Genomic DNA, 26917 nt, shown 5'->3' with positions numbered 1-26917 from the left:
GCAGCCTCAAAAGTCTCTGTGAAAGGAAGCCTTGAAAAGTCGTGCAGCGCCGTCCTTCCACCGGAAGTGTCCGATCGGAACCAGCCCTGTGGAAGAGGTGAGTCCGGGTCTGGGGACCCAGGTGTCCGGTCCTTTGTCTCCTTTAAACACCCAGTCCCTATCATGTTCCCTTCGGGATTGCAACAGCCCTGTGACACTCTGGGCCTGGGACCTTAGAGGAATCCCGAGGAAATGTGGAACTAGGTTTGGCGTTGGGAAAGCGTTTGCGCCGGCCTATATCTGGAATGGATAGGGGTTTCCATAGTTACCCCGCCGCGCGTGACGTCATCGTTGAGCGCTGCGAAGGCGTGGTCTGGGGGACTGCGGGCCTTCCGGCTGGCTGAGATTTTGGGGTCACTGGGAAAAGAAGTGGCCTGACCCAGTTGGGCGAGGCGGGGAAGGGTGGCATCTGTCTCGGGTCGACTGCGTTCTGCCAGAAGAAACTGTCCCAGGGTCCGCCCCAGACTCCTGCTCTCCTTCTGGGAGAAGTAACCCGCCTTTTTGTACGAAAAGTGGGACAGCTCCGGCATCCTCAAGAAATTTATTCACACAGTAAATATTTAGTATTTCCTGTGCATTTCCTGTGTGCTGCGGATGCCTAGAAACTAATATTGAAACGAGTATCGCGTTTTCGAATGAGAGACCAGACAGCAAAACAGGAAAGTTAGTTGGAAGACCGGAAAGTGCCTCAGTGTGAGAAACATAAGGGGCTGTGAGAGCCTTCGTCATTACGCACTGTGAATCCCCTGTTCCACTCTGTGACCTCTACTGGAGGTATAGCCCCCCACACCTTATACTTATAACTCATCGTACACACCCGGAAGCTACCCATCCAACAAGAACCTACTATTCATCCAGCACTTTACCAGTTCTCCAACGTAACTAATTACTCCTTACTCTCTTTACCAAACCTCCAATGTAACTAATTACTCCTTGAAGTGAAGTCAGTCAGTCGTGTCCGACTCTTAGCGACCCCATGGACTGTAGCGTACCAGGCTCCTCAGTTCACGGAATTTTCCAGGCAAGAGTACTGAAGTGGGTTGCCATTTCCTTCTCCAGGGGATCTTCCCAACCCAGAACGAACCCGGGTCTCCGGCAGGGCAGGCAGACACTTTACCGTCTGAGCCACCAGGGAAGCCTAAATTACTCCTTACTCTGTTGTAATATTTGTTTATATATTTACTTAGCTCCTCTAGGCTGCCGCCCCTGACCTCGGGCGTGGGGTAGTTCCCATCTATTTCTGCTTTATTGACTATGCCAAAGCCTTTAACTGTATGGATCACAATAAACTGTGGAAAATTCTGAAAGAGATGGGAATACCAGACCACCTGACCTGCCTCTTGAGAAACCTATATGCAGGTCAGGAAGCAACAGTTAGAACTGGACATGGAACAACAGACTGGTTCCAAATAGGAAAAGGAGTACGTTAAGGCTATATGTGGTCACCCTGCTTATTTAACTTCTATGCAGAGTACATCATGAGAAACGCTGGACTGGAAGAAGTACAAGCTGGCATCCAGATTGCCGGGAGAAATACCAATAACCTCAGATATGCAGATGACACCACCCTTATGGCAGAAAGTGAAGAAAAATTAAAAAGCCTCTTGATGAAAGTGAAAGAGGGGGAAAAAAAAAAAAGTGAAAGAGGAGAGTGAAAAAGTTGGCTTAAAGCTCAACATTCAGAAAACAAAGATCATGGCATCTGGTCCCATCACTTCATGGGAAATAGATGGGGAAACAGTGGAAACAGTATCAGACTTTATTTTGGGGGGCTCCAAAATCACTGCAGATGGTGATTGCAGCCATGAAATTAAAAGACGCTTACTCCTTGGAAGGAAAGTTATGACCAACCTAGATAGCATATTCAAAAGCAGATTACTTTGCCAAATACAAACATACATACAACATATAACATACATAGTCCATCTAGTCAAGGCTATGGTTTTTCCAGTAGTCATGTATGGATGTTAGAGTTGGACTGTGAAGAAAGCTGAGCACCTAAGAATTGATGCTTTTGAACTGTGGTATTGGAGAAGACTCTTGAGAGTCCTTTGGACTGCAAGGAGATTTACCCAGTCCATTCTAAAGGAAATCAGTCCTGAGTGTTCTTTGGAAGGACTGATGCTAAGGCTGAAACTCCAATACTTTGGCCACCTCATGTGAAGAGTTGACTCATTGGAAAAGACTGATGCTGGGAGGGATTGGGGGCATGAGGAAAAGGGGATGACAGAGGATGAGATAGCTGGCTGGCATCACCGACTCGGTGGACATGAGTTTTGGTGAACTCCGGGAGTTGGTGATGGATAGGGAGGCCTGGCGTGCTGTGATTCATGGGGTCGCAAAGAGTCGGACACGACTGAGCAACTGAACTGAACTGAACTTGCTTAGCTAGTCTTTGTAACGCTCCTCCTACACAGTGATTGTAAAGCACTAGATGCTCAAAAAATGTTTACTAGTTTGAGGTTATTAAGACATTTGAAACCCAGCTTTAGGGAGAATATATAAAATCCTTGCAAATTAGATTATTTTTATCTAGAGTTGTGGGCTGTTTTAAGTGGATAAGAAGTGATTAAACATCTGAAGACAAAACTTTCAGCTATCTGAAGGGGTAACATATGTTGTAGAATGAGATAATGCCCATAAAGTATTAGGCCAGTTCAGTTCAGTTGCTCCGTCGTGTCCGACTCTTTGCGACCCCATGAATCACAGCACGCCAGGCCTCCCTGTCCATCACCAACTCCCAGAGTTCACTCAAACTCGTGTCCATCGAGTCGGTGATGCCAGCCAGCCATCTCATCTTCTGTCATCCCCTTCTCCTCCTGCCCCTAATCCCTCCCAGCATCAGGGTCTTTTCCAATGAGTCAACTTTTCGCATGAGGTGGCCAAAGTATTGGAGTTTCAGCTTTAGCATCAGTCCTTCCAGTGAACACCCAGGACTGATCTCCTTTAGGATGGACTGGTTGGACCTCCTTGCAGTCCAAGGGACTCTCAAGAGTCTTCTCCAACACCACAGTTCAAAAGCATCAATTCTTCGGCCCTCAGCTTTCTTCACAGTCCAACTCTCACATCCATACATGACCACTGGAAAAACCATAGCCTTGACTAGACAGACCATTATTGGCAAAGTAATATCTCCGCTTTTGAATATGCTATCTAGGTTGGTCATAACTTTCCTTCCAAGGAATAAGCGTCTTTTAATTTCATGGCTGCAGTCATCATCTGCAGTGATTTTGGAGCCCAAAAAAATAAAGTCTGACACTGTTTCCACTGTTTCCCCATCAATTTGCCATGAAGTGATGGGACCAGATGCCATGATCTTCATTTTCTGAATGTTGAGCTTTAAGCCAACTTTTTCACTCTCCTCTTTCACTTTCATCAAGAGGCTTTTTAGTTCTTCTTCACTTTCTGCCATAAGGGTGGTGTCATCTGCATATCTGAGGTTATTGATACCCGGCAATCTTGATACCAGCTTGTACTTCTTCCAGCTGAGCATTTCTCATGATGTACTCTGCATAGAAGTTAAATAAGCAGGGTGACCATATACAGCCTTGACGTACTTGTTTTCCTATTTGGAACCAGTCTGTTGTTCCATGTCCAGTTCTAACTGTTGCTTCCCTACCTGCATATAAGTTTCTCAAGAGGCAGGTCAGGTGGTCTGGTATTCCCATCTCTTTCAGAATTTTCCACAGTTTATTGTGATCCACACAGTTAAAGGCTTTGGCATAGTCAGTAAAGCAGAAATAGATGTTTTTCTGGAACTCTTTTCCTTTTTTGATGATCCAGCACTAGCTGGTAAACAGTTAACACGTCTAGAAAACATAACAAGAAGTTAAATTAGCTCTCTATATCAAAAGAATGTCCCAATAAATTAGTAAGAATTGAAACATACATCATAGCTCCAAACCCCCCTCCCACTTTCCTCCTCTGTCATTGCTAAATTTTTACCTCGTTTACACCCACTCAGACTCTTGTTTTCCAAGATTCAGTCTGAGCCTGTGAGCTTCATTTCATACTCTCGGAGAATTATCCTCAATTTTTATGTTTAACTTCCCTTTCCATGGATCTTATCTAAACTTGTATTTCCATTCCTAACTTCTTTCCATTAAATCTCTTAATATCTTTTGGAAATGTTTTTCTAAGTGGACGTCTCATTAGCATCTAAAATATGCAATATACAAAGCAATAGGAAACTCAAACTTCTTAATTTCCCCTTTTATCCAATAAATCAACAAAAGTGAGAACTTAAGAATAAATATTAATAATGCATGGTCCTTCACTTCATGGGGCTCCAATCCATAAAAAAACATTGAAAATAATACAAGATGATATGTGTTTTATCCACAGATGTTATGTGTTAGGAACCTAGAACTCAAAGTCAAGTTAGTGAATTCTTTCTCAGAGGTTTTAGAATTCTTAGTCACTCCAGTTACACCCTGTAAGCTGGTCTCACTATCAATCTGCTGTTCATTCACACTTTCTCAGCTCTTTACTCTCCCTTCCTTTTTGCCTTTCTGGATTTTTCTTATCCTTTATTGTTACGGGTTAAGCCCCACTACCTGTAGGAAATATTTGCACACATACACACACATTCTCCCTCTACCTCGGAACTATTAAGCTATTCAGTGTCTCTACCATACAATCTGTTCAGTACATCAGCTTTCAACATTTATCAAACATTTTCAGTGTGTGTCATGTGAAGCAGGTTTTGTTATTTAAATGTTGCATATCCATATGTGTTTTGTGTCATTTCTTTCCAACTCTTTTGCAAACTCCTTGGAAACTCAAACACTATTTTTAAAATTCCTTATATCTGTACATCAGAATACAGAAAATCCTGGCATATCCCGTATTAACCAGATCAGCATCACCATAGGCAGAAGGCCAAGGAATCTGTTTCTAACAAAGTTCTCACATGACAGGCAGTGAGCCCAGTTTGAATTCAGACTTTCTTAGAAATCACTGCCATATAACTTCTAGCCCAATGCTTTGCCGTTATAAGGTCTTAATAAAGTATATGTTTGTGCAACAATCAGTAGTCAGCTTGGTGAAATGTTTAGTAGAAGGACCTGAAAGATGGATATTTGCCTTTCACTAGGGCTTCACTTCTGAATTACTTTATTCAGTTTTTCAGTTCAGATGCAAAACAGACCATTCCCAAGTGCTGCTAGGACTTGAGGAACTGATATCTAACGATAAGATTCACAAAAGATTGATAAGCAGGTCTTGGTGCAGTTTATTATGCTTTATTGGTAATCTAATAGGCCTCAATATCTAGGACACGGACTGAGCCATTAAACTCAGAAGGCAGAGAGAATTGTTGAGACAAAAGGAAACAGATTTATCTAAGAACTTGAGAGAAGAAGCTCATTACACTGAAATTGTTAACCTCGGCCTTTAAGGAAAGTTGCCTGATTTTTATTATTTAAGAAATGTCTTAGTAATCCTAGTTCAGTGTTCTGAATAATTATAACATTCTAAGCCTGTGTTTTCCCCACACTTTGAGGGCAGTTGCCTCTTTATATTTCTGTCCTATTATGGTCCATCCTAAAGATGAACAATATATTTATCTCCACAAACAGCATTTATCAGGCCATTCTGCTCAGAAGCTTTCACTGGCTCCCCAGTGCGTAAAAGATAAACTGAATTCATGAGCTTGACATTTGAAGCTTCCTTCAACAGAACCTTTGTCTCTATAATTTATTTATGCAAACCTACTGACATTTTGCCTTCCCACTTGTGTTCCTACCATTAACCAGTTGTTCAAGGTGTTCCTTGCTTGTAATTTCCTGTTTCTCTCTCCCAACATCCTAGTCAAATTCTATCCATTCATCAGAAGTTAGTTTTTTAATTAAGCTTTTGCTGACCATTGAAACCTACTGTGCTGTTTTCCATCCCCAACTTACTGAGCACTTCTGTCATTTTTCTCTTTTTTGATGGTTATTTTCTTTATGAGTAATATATAATTTAGTTGCATGTGACAAAGTTGCCTTATATTTATACTGTCTTATATTTAATGTCTGTAATTTAAATTATCTTATTTTTAAAATTAAATTTTAAGCTGGTTTTAGGTGGAAATTATGTAACAGTTGTAAGTCCACAAAACAGGTATTTCAGTGCTTTTAAATGCCCAGCCAATTTTTGTATAATGGAGAATGACTGTTTCTGTGATGTGATCTTTTGTCTTCCTGAACAGTAATAGTAATCTTTTTAATCCCTCAGGAGAGTTCTTAAAACTAAAAAAGGCTCTTCACAGAGCAGAAGCGGGATTCTGATAATACAGTTTATTTCAAGATGGCAACTGAATCAAAGAAAGCTACAGCTCAGAACCTTCAGGAGGATGAAGGACTTCTGATAGTGAAGATGGAAGAGGAAGATTTTGTCTGGAGGCAGGGTGCTTGCTTACAGAGGAATGATCCCCTCAGGCAGGAGCTCTGCCGGCGGCTGTTCCGGCAGTTCTGCTACCAGGATTCTCCCGGGCCCCGAGACGCACTGAGCCAGCTCCGGCAGCTCTGCTGTCAGTGGCTGAAGCCAGAAACCCAGACCAAGGAGCAGATCCTGGAGCTGCTAATTCTGGAACAGTTCCTGGCTATCCTGCCAGGGGATCTGCAGGCTTGGGTGCGTGAACGTTATCCAGAGAGTGGAGAGGAAGCAGTGACCCTACTGGAAGATTTAGAGAGAGGCACTGATGAAGCTGTACTCCAGGTACAAAGGGGTTGGGGGATCTAAGACCTCCAGGATGGATGGAGTCCCACATAGGGAGAAAAGGACCTGAGACTGAATATCTAGTGAGCTTTATGAAAAAGAAGTGAAAGTGAAGTCCCTCAGTTGTGTCCGACTCTTTGCGACCCCATGAACTGTAGCCTATCAGGCTCTTCTGTCCATGGGGTTTTCCAGGCAAGGGTACTGGAGTAGGTTGCCATTTCCTTCTCCAGGGGATCTTCCAACCCAGAGATTGAACCCGGGTCTCCTGCATTACAGGCAGACCCTTTACCATCTGAGGCACCAGGCTCCCAAAGTGAGCTTTGTAGGAACTCTTATTTAGTTTAGTGTTTATTTATGGCTCCTTCCCTCTCTGCTAGGTACTATGCTACCTTTTACAATTGAGGCAGACTTAATTCTTCCTTCCCCAGTTTTGTATAACTCTGCAAGATTCTCTTTGGTTTGGGAAGATGTTTAATTCCAACTGGGATTCTCTCATAAGCCCAAATGTACTTTGTTTTTCTCAGATTCCAGTCTGTGGACATGGACAAGAACCATTCAGGAGAAAAGTGGCATCTCCTGGGCCAGCACTTAGTGTCCCGTTCCAGCCAGTGGACACCACGGCCCTTCATGGTTCTTCAGAACCCCAGCTCCTACTGGACTGTGGTAAGGAGCAATACTCTATGTGATGCATGTCCCTGAAGTGCTAGGACAGTAAACCTCCCTTCTCAGACTATTTTTAGTAACTGTAGATGGTCCTTTCCTTTATTACTTAATAAGAAATAGAGAACTCTTTTCCTTTTGTGTCATTGGCCATCCAAAATAAGAGAGAGAGAACTTTGTTTTTTATCCAGAATGTCTCCTTTTTCATTTGTTCTTTTAGAATATTTCTAAAACATGAGATGTTTTCATGTTATGAGCTAATTAACGGAAAGAAAATGAATGGGTTGAGAAAATGTCAGGGAATGAAAAAAGAAGCAAAAGTGAAAGAAACACATGCATAGAAATAAACATGTTAATAGGAAAGAGATATAATGATAGGAAAAAAGACAAATATGTGATGATACACTCATAAATAGAATATAATTCACAGATACATAAAACAAGATCCATATTATTGCCTTTTTATTTTACTTTTGGTTTCATGAAGCCCTCATGCTTTTATAGAAAGTTGGCCATACTTGAGCTGACTACCTCCATAGACTCCTCTTTGCTGTTCTAAAACTCATTGTTTAAAAGGTTCAAGGACTCAGTATCACTTTAGGTGCATATGGTCCCAAAAATAAACCTAAGAATAAATTACAGTAATTTTTAAGATTACCCAATTTCTGCTTTCGAGTTTGTTCTGGAAACATTTCCATCCATCTCATCTAAAACTGTAAATTTTCCCATCCTAAGACCAGTACTGCCTAACCCCTTCTCCTATCCTAGCTTATTCTAGACAAAGGAAACCCTATAAAAAGAGGGGCAGCTTTAATTCCAGTTTAATATGGTTTAATATAGAGTCATGAGTACAGTATAGATTGATGAGCTAGAAGGTAGGATTTGTGAGAACTAGATCATAAATGAGTCTGAAGAGCTCAGATGTGTTGTAGAGGAGATTAGGATTTCTAAGTAGGGTGTAAGAATGACAAGGTTTAGTGACGATTAGTCTGGTGAGGGTATTTAGGATGACTAGGAAGAATAGCCGGAGAAGGCAATGGCACCCCACTCCAGTACTTTTGCCTGGAAAATCCCATGGACGGAGGAGCCTGGTAGGCTGCAGTCCATGGGGTCGCTAGAGTCAGACACGACTGAGCAACTTCACTTTCACTTTTCACTTTCCTGCATTGGAGAAGGAAATGGCAACCCACTCCAGTGTTCTTGCCTGGAGAATCCCAGGGACGGGGGAGCCTGGTGGGCTGCCATCTATGGGGTCGTACAGAGTTGGACATGACTGAAGCAACTTAGCAATAAACGAGGAAGAATAGCTCTGAGTGAAACAAAAGGAGGCTGTTACAGTTATCTGAATCGGAAGTGGTGAGGTTCTGGAGTAACAGAAATGTAAAGAAAGGGAGGTATATAGGGGACATTTAGCAGAAATGAAAGAATTTGACTATCCATGAAAGATGAAGAAGAAATGGAAAGATGGATTGGATAATAGATGGATGGAGGTTTTCCCCACCACATATGCATACCTCAGAGTCTTTATAATTTTATTTTTCTCTATGCATCTATGTCTTCATATACCTTCTTTAATATGGTGCCTCCCTTTCACCCTCTAACAGTAGAAATATAGACCTAAACTTCCCCAAGATCCTTCTCAGTCACATTTCATAGTTCTCCTTACTTTGTTCCCCCCACCTCCATTCTTGCTGGTGATGATCCTCTTCCTGGTCTTCTCTACTGTTGTCTGCTCATCTCACATGTCTGTTTCCTCTCTCTGCCAACTACTGCATATATATGCTTTTACCAATTATTCTTTCTCTTCTATCCTCATCCATCACTCCTCTCATTTGAAAGGTCACGTTTTTAGAGTAGCCAAATAATGGCTACTATGTAACTATGATTATTTGGCTCCTATGATTATTGTCACTATCTTGGGTGTATCTCAAAGTTTTACCTTCTTTTAGTTCAGCAAACAGGTATTTTCCTCTTTATTTTTTCATCATTTTTTTAGATAACAAGAGTGAAAACAGTGAATCCATGCCAAAGCTGGACATTTATGAGAAAATGGAATCGCAGAAAATTGTATCAGGAAGAATTTCAGAATTTGTGTCAGAAGGATCTGCTGAGCCTCAAGACATCTGTAAGTCTGCAGGCAAGATAAAGAGGCAGCAGGAAAAAGACTCAGGGGAGTCTCAGAAATCATCATCTGCTCAGGATGCTGCTTTCAGTAAAATCCTCACCCACAAAAATACACTTAGAGGCGAAATAATAAGCCATGATGGCTGTGAGAGAAACTTAAATCTGAACTCAAATGAATTTACACACCAAAAATCTTGTAAACACAGTACCTGTGACCAAAGTTTCAAATGGAATTCAGATTTTATTAAGCATCAGAGAATTTATGCTGGAGAAAAAATTCACCCATATGGGAAGTCTCTCAAGAACCCAAACCTTATTAAACATGCAGCAGTTTTCACTGGCGAGAAGACCCATCAGTGTAATGAGTGTGGAAAAGCTTTCAGACACAGCTCAAAGCTCATTAGGCATCAGAGAATCCACACTGGAGAGAGACCCTATGAATGTAATGAGTGTGGAAAAGGCTTTGGGGGGAGCTCAGATCTTATTAGACACCAGAGGATTCACACTGGGGAGAGACCCTTTGAATGCAAAGAATGTGGGAGAGCATTCAGCCTGAACTCACATCTTATCCTGCATCAGAGAATTCATACCAGGGAGAAACCCTATGAATGTAGTGAATGTGGGAAAACCTTCAGAGTGAGCTCACACCTTATTCGACACTTGAGAACCCACACTGGAGAGAAACCCTATGAATGCAGTGAGTGTGGAAGAGCCTTCAGTCAGAGCTCACACCTTAGTCAACATCAGAGAATTCACAAGAGGGAAAACCTATTCATGTAAAGAACTTAAATTCATAAGGAAATAGAACAGGAAAAATATTGAGTAAATAATAAATATCAGTTGAGATGAATGACTGAAAGACCAGTATCACTTTATTTTCTCTCTCATTTTCAGCTTGCTGTTCTGCATATAATCTTTACTGCCATGTGTCTGCTTGCTAAAGTCAAACCAGAAGAGCAAAATTTGGGGGAGGCTAATAAATAAGTCAGGCTTCCCTGGTGGCTCAGTAATAAAGAACCTTTCTGCCAGTGCAGGAGACACAGGTTCAATCTCTGGGTCAGGAAGATCCCCTGGAGAAGGAAATGGCAACCCATTCCAGTATTCTTACCTGGGAAATCCCATGGATAGCGGAGTGTGGTGGGCTAGTGTACATGGGGTCGCAAAAGGGTCAAATACAACTTAGAGACAAAACAATAACAAATAAATTAGTTTGTCTATGGCAATGAAAATAGAAAAAGAGGACTCTTGGGAAATAACCAGAATTACAGTGTGGGGGAAAGAAGATTCAGGTAAAGAGAGCCTGATCATTATTATTAACTCTAGTTAATGATTCTCCATGAGAAGAGGTAGGCCAAGCCTCAAAGTGGAATAGTTTGAGCAAGGTACTGCAGAACAGTGCTTTTAAAGTATTCCTTTAAAAAATGAAGATACAACAAAACTAAATTAGTCATGTCAAAAACGAGGAGGTATGCAATGGTGGCATTCCAATATGTAAGCCAGACTCTATGTCCAGCGGTCATGCCAGGAAGCACACAACCAGAAGAGCACTTAAAGCAAGAGGCCATAATCCTGAGATTGAAGGAAGACAGGGAGGAAGTAGAAACAAATTAGGCAAGAGCTGGGGTTAGAGGTAAGGAAAGGTGCTCAAATTGAACTAAACCTTCGAATTTGGAGGACAGAGGCCATAATCCTGAGATTGAAGGAAGACAGGGAGGGAGTAGAAACAAATTAGGCAAGAGCTGGGGTTAGAGGTAAGGAAAGGTGCTCAAATTGAACTAAACCTTCTAATTTGGAGGACATACACAGTAGCATAACCAGGACTTTACTGCCATGCTGTGGAGGTTTGGGGCACCTTCCTGGAGTGGGAGGATAGTGTAGTTCTGGGGAGCTCTCTTGGCAGAAATAGGGTTTTCTGGCTACTAACAACTGTGGAAGAGGGCTGAGGAAGTTAGTACTACAAAACTAAGTCCTGAAACTATTTCATTGCAGCTAGCTGCTCTCTCCAGAAAAGCCCGGGAGGAGAGTATAGAAAGGGTTGGTATCTGAGAAAAGAGTGGAGAGGAATCTGCAACAAGTTGGAGCTCTATCAATGATTTCAGGATATAAAGGTGAATCCTGCTTTACTTATTTTACCTGTTTGATGAGGTACCTTTTCACTAATGTGAGAAATAAAAACATTTGAGGTCTAAATATTAAATTTCATGTTTTTATATGAAAACTAACTAGAAACAGAACCTTTACGTTAGAAATATGATAATCTAAAGAACAAAATTTTCCATAAAGAGGCTTTATAAGAATAGCAATTGTGTTTCAATGACCTTGAACTATAGGATCTAGATAACCCAGTATTTTGTTTTAAGGTAATGTTGAACTCATAATTTCTTTTTACAGGCACTATGCTGATGCATCCTATCACATGACTGTACATGTGGTTATATTTTCTATTTTATTTCCCATTTTATAGTTGAGAAAACTGAGCTGTAAAGTAGCAGACACAGGAATACATAGTAAACAGTGGAAGCAGGATATAAACATATATATTATTCCAGAGCCCTAGTTCTTAACCTTGACTATGTCAATGACAATATGACTATGGATATAAAATCAGAAAATACAGTACTGGGGGATTACCTGGCTGTCCAGTGGTTAGGGCTGGGTGCTGTCACTTGGGGCAGCCTCATTCAGTCACTGGTCAGGGAACTATGATCCCACAAGTCTTGCCGCATAGCAACACAACTTCAAAGCTGGGGGGAAGGGGTTTCTATATCATCCTTTTAGAAGACTAATTGGTGATACATTTCAAAATCATGGTGGCAGTGGGGACCTGGTAGCCTGGGCTGACTTTGCCCTGGAGGCCCCAGGAAACAACCACCAAGAGCTTCTTCCTACAGAGGCCAGGCAGTAGCCACTGTGCCCAGGGTTAGCAGGCTTCTGGCGGGCTTGCCAGGCCCAGGCCTGGAAAGGGGTAAGAGCCTGTTTCCCAAGGTTTAACTTCCCTCAGGGCTGCTATAAGATGCTTTGAGATGAGGCCAGCAGCTGTAGGTAGGGGCCGAAACTTTGAATACACAGCCGCTTTCCCACCCACCACCCCAAATCACACACACATACACACACACGCACACACACACACACACACATACACACATGCACACGTGCAGAGGCTCCTGGGAGAGGAAGGAAAGAAGACCCTCCTCCTTTGCTTCTGTCCTCCTCTCCCTCCAGCAACGGCTATAGGAAGTTCTGTCTTCCAGTGATGTTGGCAGAGGCACCTTGTCAGTGGGGAGTGTGTATTCACACACAAGCATGCAGACCTGTTTATGTTGCTAGCAAACATCTGGACATAATTTGATCACTTACTGATCATGATCAGAAATCTTATCTGTAGATTTATTTGTAGTGGAGAACATCAACATGCTTGATTTGGTATTTTTAATCTCATCACTTGTGGCCAAGCTTCACATTGTTTCCATATTACAAGTTGTAGTGTCTGTCTTACCTAGTTTATGCTTTCTGTCACATGTGACAGTTCACCAGAATTGTCAGTTTTCCTTTTGAATTTACATTTTAATGGTTCACTGAATTAACATTTTAGTGGTTCATTCGGTGGTTTTCAAGATGACTAGTCTTTCACCTCAGCTAAAGATTTCAGTAGGCATTTCTCTAAATTAATAATGATGTATTTCACCTTAGAAATGGCACCAGGGCTTCCCTGATGGTCCTGTGGTTAAGAATCCACCTTGCAATGCAAGAGACACCAGTTCAATCCCTGGTCTGGGAAGGTCCCACATGCCACGGAACAACTAAGCCTGTGCCCCACAACTACCAATCCTACATGCTACAGCTACTGAAGCCTATATGCCCTAGAGCCTGTGCAATAAGAGAAGCTGCATTGGCTGCAGTCTTCTCTATTAAATATCAAAGGGAACAGAAAAGTCTCCGACAGTGAAAGAAGAGGGCAACACTCGGGGCCATGAATATAGGCAACATGGGAGGAAATGTAACAACCAGGAGGTAGCTGCTAGTCAGAACTTTAGGCATTTCTGTTACCTGGAGGCACCTTAACACTGTGAGGCTCTGAACCAACTCTGGAAACTTTGCCATCAATGAATGATGCCACACCAGGGAACAGATCCTGGAGCTGCTAGTGCTGGAGCAGTTCCTAATCAGCCTGCCCCAGGAGCACCAGGCCTGGATGTCAGAACATCAGCCAAAGGATGACAAGGAGCCAGTGATCATATTGGAGGATTTAAAGAAAGAACTTGATGAAACAGGACCGCAAGTGTGATTAAATAGGGGAACATGAGGGAATGAAAGTCCTAGCCAGAGAGAGAAGCATCCATACTACCATGGAAGCAGGTTGCAGAATGCAAGTCTCTACTCACCCTGACTGGATATGATAGTCACTGTGTTTTTACTTCCTCTTGAGGATGGAATAAGACTGTGTTCACTCTTTCTCTATTCTGTGCCCTGGGAATTGTTCTCTAAGATGTCTTTCAACGGTATTAACTCTAGTTCATTCATTAAGTCTATCACAATCCTACCATATCTTGTTTCCAGGCTGTAACCAGAACCTGTGAATTCCAGGTGAAATTTTTCCCACATTTGTCACCCATCTCTTTGAAGCCTGCTCCACAATTTTCTCCCTTGTAAGGTTCCCCACTGTGTCTGCTAGATGTGTGGTACTAGCTTCAAAGCTGACTTATGCAGTCACACAGTGCCTTAGAGCTCAGAAATATCCTGCTTTCAGAAAGTCATGAGCTTGGTTTAATGCCCTGTTGTCACAGTCTTGAAATTCTTAACTTTATCTTTTAACTTGTAGGACAACAGAGCATGTGCCTGAGCAGAGGATTTGCCCCCATTCACATGTAGCATTTGTAATCCCCCATGAGCACAGAATTCCAGTGGACCCATAATTTGTGGGAATTCAGCAAGACTCAAAGTGAGTATGAATGAGAGAACAAGACTACTCTGAAATGTGCCACTTTGCTGCTGCTGCTAAGTCGCTTCAGTCGTGTCCGACTCTGTGCGACCCCATAGACGGCAGCCCACCAGGCTCCCCTGTACCTGGGATTCTCCAGGCAAGAACACTGGAGTGGGTTTCCATTTCCTTCTCCAATGCATGAAAGTGAAAAGTGAAAGTGAAGTCGCTCAGTCATGTCCGACTCTTAGTGACCCCATGGACTGTAGCCTACCAGGCTCCTCTGTCCATGGGATTCTCTAGGCAAGAGTACTGGAGTGGGTTGCCATTTCCTTCTCCTGTGCCACTTTGGAATGTGAATTATTTTGAGTTGAAATCTATCAACCTGGAAGACTCAGGAAATACTTTTACCTCTCCCTTAACTACTTGAAAGAATTTAGATAGGGAGCTTATGCTAAAAAAAAAAAAAAAAAAAAGAGTTATTACCAGAGATGAGTTTTTAAATCTGAAAGACCTATATATATATATGGCACAGCAAACACTGAGTTACCAAACATCTGCTTTTCTTATCCTGTAAATTACCCTCCTGCCCTTTGAAGCCCAGACCCCTATTCCATTCATTAAGTCAGGATGGCATATAAGCCCCTCTTTTTTTCAGGGCTCCTATACATACAAAATTTGATTTTTCTCCTGAGAATGTTTTATGTCAAGTATAAGACCAACCAAAGAACTTAGAAATGTAGAAAGAAAAAATTTCCCCCCAACACTTATTTCCTACTCCATTTACCAACTGAAAAAGCCTGCAGAGTGGAAGCATTCTGTACAAGTTACAGCCCATCAGCTGTTGGATTTTTCCAGAAGATTCTGTTCTCTCCCTGGGGTCCTAATTTTCTTAAAGAAACCTTTTGTGTTGTCTACCAAAGAAGTTTTGAAGCACTCATTCTCTGTGCCACTCACAACAATTAAACTTTATTGTGCAACAAATGAATTGCCACTCTGTTTAAGACAAGGGTGCAGGAATAACAAAAATGAAGAGTCTGACTTTTTTCCGGTAGTTTCAAGGAGTTCACTCACTCACTGCCTAGAATAAAATAATAAGGATTCTTGCCTAAAGGTAAGAAATCAAATTACTAAATGGTTTTTATTGTAATTCTTATGAAAACAGCATGTTACTACATGTTGCATTGTAACATTGCAGTGTAATATTTCCTAATTCGTGACAGGAGGGTTGCCTTTGCTGAAAAGGATACAAACTAGTATCCTGTTCAGTTCAGTTAAGTATCCTGTAGAGACCTCTAAACCCCTTCCCAGACACACCCAGGAGAGCTCCAGATATGCTACAAAATAACCACAGAGATTTTTCCAATTCCTGCACAGTGCCCTAGGTATACAGTGGATACAAACTAACCATAAAGACTTCCTTGAGAAACTTTATGCAGTTAGGGGCCCATTCAGTTCAGTTCAGTTCAGTGGCTCAGTCCTGTCGGACTCTTTGGGGCCCCATGAATCGCAGCACGCCAGGGCTCCCTGTCCATCACCAACTCCCGGAGTTCACCAAAACTCATGCCCATCAAGTTGGTGATGCCATCCAGCCATCTCATCTTCTGTCATCCCCTTCTCCTCCCGCCCTCATTCCTTTCCAGCATCAGGGTCTTTTCCAATGAGTCAGCTCTTTGCCTGAGGTAGCCAAAGTACTGGAGTTTCAGCTTCAACATCAGTTCTTCCAGTGAACACCCAGGAATGATCTTTAGGATGGACTGGTTGGATCTCCTTGCAGTACAAGGGACTCTCAAGAGTCTTCTCCAACACCACAGTTCAAAAGCATCAATTCTTCAGCGCTCAGCTTTCTTCACAGTCCAACTCTCACGTCCATACATCACGACTGGGAAAACCATAGCCTTGACTAGACGGACTTTTGTTGGCAAAGTAATGTCTCTGCTTTTTAATATGCCGTCTAGATTGGTCATAACTTTCCTTCCAAGGAGTAAGCGTCTTTTAATTTCATGGGTGCAAACACCATCTGCAGTGATTTTGGAGCCCCCAAAAATAAAGTCTGACACTGTTTCCACTGTTTCCCCATCGATTTGCCATGAAGTGATGGGACCAGATACCATGATCTTCATTTTCTGAATGTTGAGCTTTAAGCCAATTTTTTCAGTCTCCACTTTCACTTTCATCAAGAGGCTCTTTAGTTCTTCTTCACTTTCTGCCATAAGGGTGGTGTCATCTGCATATCTGAGGTTATTGATATTTCTCCCAGCAATCTTGATTCCAGCTTGTGCTTCTTCCAGCCCAGCATTTCTCATGATGTACTCTGCATATAATTTAAATAAGCAGGGTGACAATATACAGCCCATTAAGGGTTCATAAATATTCTGCACATATATACATCTGATTATAACAGACTGAATTATGGGAAGACAGATAAAACAGATGTACTGTTATATAACTTGCAAATGTCAATTGACCTTGAGCATATGCCTATTTGCATTCCTTTTCATTGATTGGTGGCAGGTACAAGTCCTATTTTGCACAGGGCATAACCAAAAGAAGAGACAGGAAATACAAAAGAGGGGAAGCCAAGGAATATGCACTTCCCTAATGGCACAGATGGTAGAGAATCTACCTGCTGTGCAGATTCCTGAGTTAGATCCTTGGGTCTGGGAGATCTCCTGGAGAAGGGAGTGGCAACTCACTCCATTATTCTTGCCTGGAGAATTCCATAGACAGAGGAGCCTGGCAGGTACAGTCCATGGGGTTGCAAAGAGTCAGACATGACTGAACAGCTAATACATAAGGAGTATGTGGAGGCGACCTGCTCCTGTGTTTTGAGAGTTTGTGTCTAATAAAACATCTATCTGCTTGAGCTGAACTGAGCTGTAACTTGCCTATTGCTTTGAACTCTTTAGTCCGTCCAGAGAAAGAAACCAACCTGACAACAGTACTCCTGCGAATTACTAGTATCTCTAATTTGAGAAGAAATGGGTTTATTAAAGTTCAGCTAATAATCCGGAGAACATAGGATTCCAATACAACTTGCCCAACTCCATATCAGAGGTTTCTAAGCACTAGCTAGTCCGTGTCCCCAGTTGGACTGTAAGCTTCTTAGGCCAAGAACATCTCCTTCATATACTTTCGCTGTACTCCTGGTGCCTATTATAGTACTGAACAGCTCCTAAGCAACATTACATTGCATACAGCTGAAAGAGCCCTGTAACAGCTTCATTTTTAAATGTCACACATTAAGCCTGAAAACTGTCATTTTAATTTGAGCAGCAGTGGTCTCTGGCTTTGCAGCCCTCACTGTGGCCACGTTGTAGGGATCCCAAGACAGGTCTGGGTCACGCATGCGTGGTGCGCATCCTGTCCCTGGCTGTGCAAACTTGGGCAGATCACTTTGCTCTTTGCTTGTTTCCGGGTTGTAAATTGAACGAACAACACCGTATTCATCAATCAGCCTTAATCCTTCTTTCCTTTCCTCTCCTTGCGGGTCAAGACTGAGCGATTGTGCTGATGGCAATGCTGCGGACACATTCTGGTTGAGCGATGTGTCTGCCTGGTAAATATATTCAAGTTGATGGAGGTCGGGACGGAGTGGCGGATGCTGTCGAGAGAGGTAGGCTGGCAGGGAGGACGCGAGTACTCGGGTCAGTGAATAGGAACCGAGAAGTGGTGGTCGGAGGGGAAGCACGCCTGGGAATGTCCCCGCCCGCCGCCCCGAACAGGACAGGGCCTAGGAACTCAAAGCCGCGGAGCTGGCGTTAAGATCCTCTTTTTAAGAGGAGGAGAGTTATGAATCAAAACGCCACAGACATGGGTGTCCCCATGTGCAGACCTCGCGCGGGTCTCGGCCACACTAAATGGCTCGGACCTTTCCTCCGAAGCCGCCGGAAGCGGGGGCGCACGGCCGGGCAGGGTTCGCGGACGCACTTCCGCTGGCGGCAGGTCTGAGGCTCCGAGGTGCAGGATCGGTAAGTGCGGCCGCCTCCCTTGGGCCGGGATAAGACTGGCGGGAAGACAGCCGGACGTCGCGGCGGGACCCCCAGGTCGGTCGGGCGCGGGTCGGGGGAGTCACTGCCTTGCTCTGCCGGCGCTGGAAGTGCCGGCGGAGACTCCACAGGAGCTCGCCCCGCTGCCGGCCGGCGCTCCAGAAAGTTTGTAAGACTCGGACTTCTGGCTCACTGATGTTAACACGAGTTCTATGGGGGCCATCCGTTTGTCCAACTCGGCCGCCTACTCCCGGAAGCCTTTTATGATCAGCCAGGTCCTTGTGGCTTAAAGGATACACAGACAGTCAACACTTTCCGAGGCTGGGCCACCGTGATGTGCCGGTGCGGTAAACTGGAAAGGGGTTTGTAGTCTGGCTGGTTAACTTACTATATTGTCTTATTCGCTCGAAGATTTAAACTAGTAGAAGACAACACTTGTAAGCGGGCTCCATATCCTTTATCTTGAGTTATTCCTGAAACAGTCTTTCTCCTACGGCTGGGAAAGTGGAGGTGTTTACCAAAGCTGCCCAGTGAGTAAAAGATGCTAGGTGCAGAGAAGGCACTAGAGGGCCTCCTTGCGTGGTCCTCTGTTATGTGTCCTGAACCCTAGAAGTGCACCTCAGCTCGAGGCGTCATGCCTGGAGCCAGCGGCTGGGTGACCAAGTCACAGTGGTAACTCCAGCACTCTAAACTGAGGTCTTACCAAGTGCCAGGCACTGAATTTAATTTATTCTCAAAAAGACGCTATATAATAGGGTCTGCTGTTTAGTTAATCGCATTGTAACATTTTTCTGGTTTTGGAATTGTGCTGTGGTTATATAAGATGTTAATATTAGGGGAAGCTGAGTGAGGGTTATAGGGACCGTTGTGTACCTTTTTTGAAAAATTTTTAGTTAAGTTTAACATTTCAAAATAAAACATTGTTTAAAAGCTTCTAAGGTATTTTTACAGAAGGGAAAAATTTGGAGATGTTAAGCTACCACATATTAGAAAACATGACAGGATTCAAGCCGAGGTCTTTTGGAATCCAAAGCCTATGCTCTTAATCACTGCCCACCGCTAATCAAGTGTTAGTCCACATTTCCCTAAACCCATAGGCCCTGCTTAAGTCTATTACATGAAAAACTGAAAGCGTCTACACCCACACAGCCTGCTACCTACACTAACATAATTTTAGTATTCAACTGTCTTCCCTAAGTGTGACTTCACTATTCTGTTTCTTTATCAACATAACTTTACTTGCCCGAAAAGAGTTGCTGATAATTATGTGTTTTAACAACTTGCCCCTCAGTCCATTTATGTGAACATCAAACACTTCAACTTTCAATATATAGGATTTAGACTTTTCAAAACCTTCAACTGAAAATCTTCACCTATACTACTGTATTACTATCCTTGCCCAATCCTTATCCTGCCTTGAAAGATCTGCTGTAAGCCCCCCAAACCTCATAAATATTCTGCATTGCCTTCTCCCCTAGGAGGTACTAGCAAGACTATCAAAGTGCTCTCCATCTCTCATAAGAATAAACTGAGCTTGGTCATATCAACTAATTGTTTTGCTGTTATTTGGAGGATATAAGGCATCCAACAATATTCCCAGTATTGTCAAAAATGCTGTTTCTTGACAAACATTCCTTCTCCTATTTAGAAAAAGGTATGAATTGCCTTAAACTTTTATTTTTTACATTTTCTTTATTGAATTCTCTTTAATTTGGGGTTGAGCTTCCTTTTTCTTCTAGAACAGAAAGATTAAACTTAGTGTGTGAGCTCAAATGTTGAATCAGCCTTCCTATTTTTTAATTTTAATTGTGGTTTCTGTAACCCCAGGAGTGTGCCCTAAAGGATAACACTTGTAGCAACAATCCTCCTCTTGGCCCATTGGAGCAAGAATGGCCACTGTTTTCCTACTAGAGGTTCCTGAAGAGTCAGTAAGGGCTCTTTGAAGTAACTAATAAAAAAGGGCATGCTGGGAATAAGAGATCTGGCCCAAAAGAGAGCAGCCAAAACAACCAGGAGTTATTCCACCACCGCTTCCCATAGTTCTGCTACCAAGAGACTCCTTGGCCCTTTGCGGTCTTGTGCCAGCTCTGGGTATTCTGCTATGAGTGGTTAAGGCCTGAGATACCCACCAAGGAGCAGACGTTGGACTTGGTGGTGCTGGCACAGCTCAACCATACTGCCTGAGGAACTGCAGGACTGGATACAGAAGCAGTCCAGAGAGTGGGGAGGAGACAGTTGCTATGCTGGAAAATCTGGAGAGGAAGTTAGATTAATCAGGCCAGCAGATAGGAAAGGGCCCTGTGCTCAGTGGGGACAGAGTTGGGAAGTGGGCATCCAGGCTGGTCCCTTTTGGGATTTCTGGGGATCATTTACTCTTTGGGCCCTTCAGTTGCCTAAATGAGCTTGCTTATCCTCAGGTTTCAACCCACGCCTGGACACAGGAAGTGCTTTCTGAGACATCGGTACCTCTGGATCCAGCTAAGAAAGCAGCATATCTCCAGCCTCACACCATGGAAATCCAGCTTCAGGACCCTCAACACCAACAGGATTGTGGTTAGTGTTGACACGTAGGTCATATAGCTCCCCTGAAGACCATAGAATTGTTCATTATTCAGCAGATGTATATTAAGTACCTGTTATATTCCAGGCACTGTACAAAGCACTGGGTGTAATAAACAAAGTGGACATGATCTGTTTTCGTGGAGCTTACAACAATCTGATGACAGAGGCATTAAACAAATAACCACACAAATAACTATGCTGTGATAGATTGTATATGGGGAGAGAAGTCAGAGGTCTCTTTAAGAAAATAACACAGTAACTAATCCTAAAAGTAGAATAGGAATCAACCAAGTGAATAGTAGAGGTAGAAAGCATTATAGGCCAGAAGAGCATGTGCAAAATCAAGTGGGAAGGAAATTGGTGGGTTTGAAAGATGGCCAGTGTGACTGTCTCCAAGCTGTCCTTTCCTCCATTTAGCACCTTTGTCACACAAAGCAAACCACTTTTCCCTGCATCATTTCTACATGGTTATAAATTCTGCCCTTTACTCTGGGCCCTAAAAATGTGATTACTGCAGGGAGAACATGGCTTGAATGGGATAATCTCTCACCTATTTTTCAGAAACTATTGATCATTGAGGAAGTGGCCACATCTCTCACCCTGAAAGAGTAGGGGTTGTTGGGACTCTACTCAGAGGAACTTCTGTAGTAAAGACAGGCAAAGGAATTATGGGATCATGCTTTCCTTAGATAAGGTCAGATGGGAGGCTAGGGTCTGCTAAAGAACCTTCTCTGTGTTAGTGCTGTTTTCTTGAGAATCTCAGTCTCAAATAACCCATAGAGTGTAGTTTCAGGTTTGACAGATTCCAGTGTTCTTTGTAAGAAGAGTAATAATGTCTCTGGGAGCTAAAGCAATTTCTGTCTCTTTTACCCTGTGTGTCTAAAGTCTAATCTCCTTGTTCTGCATGTTTGGATGTGTGATACTTCTCTTTGGCTGATCTCTCATGTTTTAATATTCCTAAAGGTCTTCCCATTATTCCTCAGCACACTGTGCACAAAGTTGTTTCATGGTTTCATCTTGATACCTGCCACTGCTGGCTTCCTGTCTTGTTTTGTTACTGCCACAGTTTCTGCTCTTTCATCCCTCTCTACCCAACTTGTGGCCTCCCTGATGAACCCACTCTTATCTGAGATCTTCTTCTACTGTTTACAGTGATTATTCATTGGATCCCTCTTCATCCTCCCTGATTTTTCTCCACTCTTTTCTTGAATCACTCCCTCCCCATCCAGTGGCTGCTAATCTTCCTTTGCCATCTCCCAATTTCCTCTTCAAATGTTGTGAAATCATTTTGTTAGTATATTGAAGCTGTTTATGTCTAATAAATGTTTCATTTTATTTCCTATATATTTCAGTGACATTTGAATACCGTGTTTTTTACTTCAGGTGATATGATAAGAATAAAGAAAGAAGAACTGGATATAAAGCAGGAACTTACTGTAGATACGGAATCCCAAGAAAAGTTATCAGACCAAATCAATGGAGAGGCTTTTGAATGTGGAGAAACCCAAGAACATAAAGGATGGATGGAAAGATATCAGAGAAACACTTCAAATGAGAGGAAATACAAGTGTGATGAATGTGGGAAAAGATTCACTCTAAAGTCAAGCCTCATTAGACATAAAAGAATCCACCCTGGAGAGAGATCCTATTCGTGTAATGTATGTGGCAAAACTTTCATTCAGAGCTCACAGCTTACTGACCATCAGAGAATACATAGCCAGTTAAAACCACATCAGTGTAATGAGTGTGAGAAAGGCTTTTATTACAGGGCACATCTTGTTCAGCATCAAAGGATCCACTCTGGAGAAAAACCTTTCCAATGTAATGAGTGTGGGAAAGCTTTTCATTACAGCGCAGGCCTTATTCGACACCAGAGGACCCACACAGAAGAGAAACCATACCAGTGTAATGACTGTGGGAAAGCTTTTCATTACAACTCGGGCCTTATTCGACACCAGAGGACCCACACAGGAGAGAAGCCATACCAGTGCAACGACTGTGGGAAAGCTTTCTGTCTGAGCTCACATCTGATACAACATCAGAGAGTTCATACTGGAGAGAAGCCATACCAGTGTAATGAGTGTGGGAAAAGCTTCAGCCAGAGCTCAGGCCTCTTCCATCACCAGAGAAGCCACAGTGGGGAGAAACCATATGAATGTGATGAGTGTGGAAAGGCTTTCAGTCATAGTTCAGCTCTTGTTGGACACCAGAGAATGCACAGTGGAGAGAGGCCCTATGAGTGTGATGTGTGTGGGAAAGCTTTCGGCTATAGCTCGCATCTTCTGGGACACCGAAGAATCCACACTGGAGAGAAGCCATATGAATGCCATGTGTGTGGAAAAGCTTTCCGGCAGAGCTCACACCTCATTGTACATCAGCAAATCCACACTGAAGAGAAGCCCTGGTAATGTCCAGAGTTATGTAGAATTTTCCATCTACGCTCATTCCTATGGGACATCAAAAAAGCACAGCTAGATGTAGGGAACTCTGTGATCACTATTCAATTTCAGCAGTCACTCGGAAATACTTATAGAAGCTTCAATAGACAAGCACCTGACGGTTTACCAAACAAGACACTGATGTTCTGCCACTAAGCACATCATGTGATGAACTAGGACATTGGAAGGGTTCATTTCATTATTCTGAAACTTTTCTTCTCTGAAGCAAGTGGCTCCAGCAATCTAAATGTTCTGTTAGACATATAACGAGATTTTAGAGATTACTACTGTTTCTTTTCTCCTTCCCTTTCCATTCTTCCCCTTTTTTTTGGCTAAAGTATGAATTTAGAATTAATATCTGATCTACACTTTAAAAAAAATGAGTTTTTGGTTAGCTTGATAAAATGTATTAGCCTATGAATTATATACCCTAAAAATATTGTGTACTACAAAAGCCATTTTGTGATATTAGAATGAACTATGACTTGCATGGGTAGGATAGGTTAGGGGTGGTGGAGCAAGATTTATCTTGCAATTTCCCAGTGACCTTTCACATCTTAAACCAGAGAGAGCAAACAGGCCAATGAGTTCTATTTAGCCTGTGCATGGATTTTTCTCACAAAGTATGATTATCTCTTGGTAATATAAAATTATTGCCACTACTTAAAGAGATTTTACATAAAATCTGACTTTCCAGATTCTCTTAGAAAAATGCATGATGTGGCAACACAGGCACCAGATTCCCATGTGAGAACAATTGACTAAAGCTGACTATTGTCTAGCGAGACATGGTCCCCACTGCCGCACAGCTTCCTACTGTCTTACATACCTCCCTTTGTTCATTTTGCCTGTGTGACCCCTACCACTGCCTTAAGGGTTTCTCAAGGAGGCTTCAGGGCTCTAGGTCCCTTACCAACAAAACAGCTTCACTTTAATTAGTTTTATATATTGGCCTCCCAAATAAGATTTCTCTGAAGATTTTCTGCTAACAGTTTGAAGATTTAGATTAAATAATAAATTTTAAAATGTAACTTTTGAGCACCTGAAGGTAGAGGAAAGCCACTTTAAATTTTTCTTTAGATAGAATTTATAGGTAATCTCAGAGAAGGCAATGGCAACCCACTCCAGTACTCTTGCCTAGAAAATGGACAGAGGAAATGAAAATGCTTCTCCTGCCATGGACGGAGGAGCCTGGTAGGCTGCAGTCCATGGGGTCACTAAGAGTCAAACACGACTGAGCGACTTCACTTTCACTTTTCACTTTCATGCATTGGAGGAGGAAATGGCAACCCACTCCAGCGTTCTTGCCTGGAGAATCCCAGGGACGGCGGGGCCTGGTGGGCTGCCGTCTATGGAGTCGCACAGAGTTGGACACAACTGAAGCAACTTAGCAGCAGCGGCATAGGTAATCTATTGAAAGTCAATAATAATAGCTTCTAAAGAAAAGCTATCACAAACCTAGACAGCATATAAAAAAGCAGAGACATTACTTTGCTGACAAAGGTCCGTCTAGTCAAAGCTATGGTTTTTCCAGTAGTCATGTATGGATGTACGAGTTGGACCATAAGGAAGGCTGAGTGCCGAAGAATTGATGATGCTTTTGAACTGTGGTGTTGGAGAAGACTCTTGTAAGAGTCCCTTGGACTGCAAGGAGATCAAACCAGTCAATCCTAAAGGAAATCACCCCTGAATATTCATTGGAAGGACTGATACTGAAACTCCAATATTTTGGCCACCTGATGCAAAGAGCTGACTCAGAAAAGACCCTGATGCTGGGAAAGATTGAAGGCAGGAGGAGAAGGGGATGACAGGATGAGATGATTGGATGTCTTCACCGACTCAATGGACATGAGTTTGAGCAAGCTCCAGGAGATGGTAAAAGACAGAGAGGCCTTGTGTGCTGCAGCCCATGGGGTCGCAGAGTCAGGCACAACTGAGCGACTGAACAACAAAAACAACAAACCAAATTCTTAGAGACCAGTTAATCAGGTGAGATGAAAAACAAAAACACATATGAAGAGAATCGACATTTAAGTGAAAAACTGAAAAAATGCAGGTCCAAAAGTAGAGATCATTTGGGGAAGAGAACTGTTGAAATGTGAAGCATTCAGTAATAGAAGCAGCTGTGGGAAAGCAGTGGGTTAAGGTCTGAATGGGCAAGTGGGGAGGGGTGAAAAGAAAAAGCAGTTAAAGGAAAAGACAGGGATAAACTGAGAGAAGGAAAGCAGCAAAGAGAAGTTACGGGAAAAGAGGAAAGGTCAGAGACTTTACAAAAATTTCAAACAGGAAATGGAAGCAATGAAAACATAAGTGAAAAAGCAATCTGTAAAGAAACATGAAGGGGAGATTGAGGATTTGCAGAGGCTGGTGTACTTGCTTTGATCATGGATCTCCCAGTGACTTTAGAGTAATAATCAATCCTTTATTTCCATGCCATGTAGGCCAAATCCCTCATATGAAAGAACTGAACCTGTATTCACTAATGTCTTTACGAATCACTCAGGATCCTGGCCCTGTGTGGGTCTCTGAGATATGAGACATGAGACACTTCTCTTTTCTTTACCACACTCTAAGCCCCAACTTGTTGAACTCTGCTCAGCCTGGACTGTACTTTCTTAGCAAAACCAACAAAGCAGAAGGATTCTCTTGAAGACCAATAATAATACTTGGCCTCTCTGGGATGCATTGTTGTTCAGTCACTAAGTCGTATCCAACTCTTTGGGACCCCATGGACTGTAACCTGCCAGGCTGCTCTCGTCTCTGGGGTTTTTCCAGGCAGTAATTCTGGAGTGGATTGCCATTTCTCCAGAGGATCATCCCAGTTCAGGGGTCAAACCTGCATCTCCTGCATTGGCAGGCTGATTCTTTAGCTCTGAGCCACCAGGGGAGCCCCTCTCCCTCACCTAACCAACCACAAATCATTATCTTGACTCTATTTTCAGACAATATCCAGGATCTTGCCACTTAACACTCCTACTGCCTCCAGGCTTGCCTATTCCATTAAGGAGGAAAAAGCATGTTGAGAGTAATACCCATTATGAATTAAATAATATCTGGAAAAGGAAAAGCCCTTCACAAACTGTAACGATAGTAGCCACCATTTGTTGAACGCCAGTGTCCCAGACACTGTACCAGGCACCTTATTATATATCTCATGTAAACTTTCCATCTCTTCTATAAGCACTATTATATCTCAAACAATGTCTACATATAATTTTTTAAATGAAAAGTTTTATTACAGTTAAGCAGCCTACTAAAATGTTTATAGAATAAGATCACACAACTATTTTAAACATTTAAAATAGCAAAAATTGGAAGTAAATGACAACAAAATGTCAACAGTAACTGCATATAGGTGATGAAAATAGATTCCTTTTCTTTCTATTTCTTTTATATTCCAAATGGAAAAGTTAGAATTCATCTATACATGTAAACTTTTAAAAAATTAAAGTGCTACAGAATATCTGAGCCTTCCTGGAGATGAT

The 26917-nt window shown here is 42.5% G+C and overlaps 2 protein-coding genes across 6 annotated transcripts; both read left to right on the top strand.

Annotated features, from left to right (window-relative positions):
- ZNF165 (zinc finger protein 165) lies at positions 1 to 10379 on the top strand. The gene is made up of 4 exons (XM_027524685.1): positions 1 to 97; positions 6259 to 6741; positions 7266 to 7404; positions 9398 to 10379. The coding sequence occupies exons 2-4, from the start codon at positions 6331 to 6333 to the stop codon at positions 10303 to 10305; spliced, it is 1458 nt and encodes a 485-aa protein (XP_027380486.1). The 5' UTR covers positions 1 to 97; positions 6259 to 6330; the 3' UTR covers positions 10306 to 10379.
- Positions 10380 to 17803: 7424 nt separating this feature from the next.
- Positions 17804 to 26900, top strand: LOC113881620 (zinc finger protein 239-like). Of its 5 annotated transcripts, none has more exons than XM_027524695.1 (3): positions 17804 to 18059; positions 20850 to 20985; positions 22378 to 26900. In XM_027524695.1, exons 1-3 carry the CDS (start codon positions 18021 to 18023, stop codon positions 23400 to 23402), a joined length of 1200 nt encoding a protein of 399 aa, XP_027380496.1. In that variant the 5' UTR covers positions 17804 to 18020; the 3' UTR covers positions 23403 to 26900. The 5 variants fall into 5 exon arrangements, with proteins under 5 accessions (XP_027380496.1, XP_027380495.1, XP_027380497.1 ...); XM_027524694.1 differs by lacking the exon at positions 17804 to 18059 and adding an exon at positions 18289 to 18414; XM_027524696.1 differs by lacking the exon at positions 17804 to 18059 and adding an exon at positions 18387 to 18489.
- Positions 26901 to 26917: the final 17 nt, after the last annotated feature.

This window comes from Bos indicus x Bos taurus, chromosome 23 (genome assembly GCF_003369695.1).
Source record: "Bos indicus x Bos taurus breed Angus x Brahman F1 hybrid chromosome 23, Bos_hybrid_MaternalHap_v2.0, whole genome shotgun sequence".
NCBI lineage: Eukaryota > Metazoa > Chordata > Mammalia > Artiodactyla > Bovidae > Bos > Bos indicus x Bos taurus.
This window is presented reverse-complemented; position numbering and strand designations above follow the sequence as displayed.